Below are 1,545 nucleotides of genomic sequence, written 5' to 3'. Positions count from 1 at the left end.
CTCTGGCTCTCTGTAAATAAAGCAAAGCCACTTCCTCGTCCGACATTAAACAGCCCCACAGAGGAGGGCGGGGAGGCTCTGCCGTGCAGCGCAGCTGTCCTGCGTCTGACCTCAAAGTGCACAAGCTTCAAACTTCAGCGTTGGCTGCGATTTTGACGCTGAAATCGCGTTCGGTGTGAACGCACCATTAGTTGTAGTTTGCGTGTTAAATTTGTGAGTTTGTCCCCCCCATCGTCTCCATAAAGGAAGTTATGTTTTCAGTTGCATTGGTCCATCTGACCATCTGTGCATGGTATTTCTCAAATAGTTATGAAGAGATTGTCGTGAATTTTTCAGCTCATGTCGTCACACTGCGATTTAGTGATGTTTTCCTATAGTATATACCACGCTATATGGTGACAGGATTAATAAATAAGAAGAGAAAACCATAAATTGTTCCTGTAAAACTAATTTCAGACGTGTGAACACAGCGTAATGACAACAAAAACATAACATCTTTCTTAAAAAATGTAACTGTGCATAAAAGCTGCTTAATTTTGTCCCTGCTCTATGTTCTGCTACTTCATCCTATGATTACGCAGTAACAAAGTTCTGCAAAGACAGAAACACAATTTCTGTTTAATGTTAGTATCAGTGATTTTTCTATCATATAAGCTGCTTACCTTTCTGAAAATCTTCTTTTAAACTTTTCACTTGAAGCAGGAGAGGGCTGAAAAAAAAAGGAAATGTTAAATGGAGAATGAACTGTAACTGCACTTTTTTTTTTTGCCTAACAAAGTCTGTGCCCTTATTTACTCAACCACACACACTGATACAGCACTGTTCTAGATCTCTACAAAGATAATACAAATAAATCATTTTATTGTGTCTAATGATCAGTGATTTAGATCAGTGGTTCCCAAAGTTCAGGTCGGGACCCATGGGGTCCTGAAACATCAAGGTGGGGTACTGAAAATATTTTCTGAATTCATTACACTAAAAACAGACAACTAACAACATTTTTTGCCTTTGTTTTCACAAAATAATAACATTAGTGTACTTAAAATGGACAAAAATAGCATAATACATAATGTTATATGCTCTTGTTTATTTGATGTGAAAACAATGTTTATCAAGCGACAACAGCTGGGGGCACAGGTCTCTGCTGCTGGTATGTTGTAGGTCAAAAGCTGAAAAGTTTGGGAGCCACTGATTTAGATCACATGACACCTCTACCATCTGTAAACCAGTTCAGTGTCTTCCCCCAGTCACATTCCCACTTTGTCCTGCGACTTTTCTTTTGTTGATCAGCTGATGATGAACAGCATACTTCAGTTTGTAATAAAATGCTTACTCATGTTTTTCTGTCTCATTCCCATTTCTTCTTTTTGAAAATAGACAGACAGACAGACAGACAGACAGACAGACAGACAGACAGACAGACAGACAGAAACAGACAGACAGACAGACAGACAGACAGACGAAACAGACAGACAGACAGACGAAACAGACAGACAGACAGACAGACAGACGAAACAGACAGACAGACAGACGAAACAGACAGAC

At 39.4% G+C, this 1,545-nt stretch overlaps 1 protein-coding gene across 1 annotated transcript in view; it reads right to left on the bottom strand.

The window, feature by feature from the left end:
- depdc5 (DEP domain containing 5, GATOR1 subcomplex subunit) overlaps window positions 1–1,545 on the bottom strand; it is a gene marked incomplete at its 5' end in the record, with an annotated part of 56,191 nt that overhangs the window by 50,868 nt on the left and 3,778 nt on the right. Inside the window, 1 exon segment of the mRNA XM_014008997.1 lies at window positions 663–709. Coding sequence (XP_013864451.1) covers window positions 663–709 — 47 coding nt within the window.

This window comes from Austrofundulus limnaeus, unplaced genomic scaffold, assembly GCF_001266775.1.
Source record: "Austrofundulus limnaeus strain Quisiro unplaced genomic scaffold, Austrofundulus_limnaeus-1.0 Scaffold54, whole genome shotgun sequence".
NCBI lineage: Eukaryota > Metazoa > Chordata > Actinopteri > Cyprinodontiformes > Rivulidae > Austrofundulus > Austrofundulus limnaeus.
This window is presented reverse-complemented; position numbering and strand designations above follow the sequence as displayed.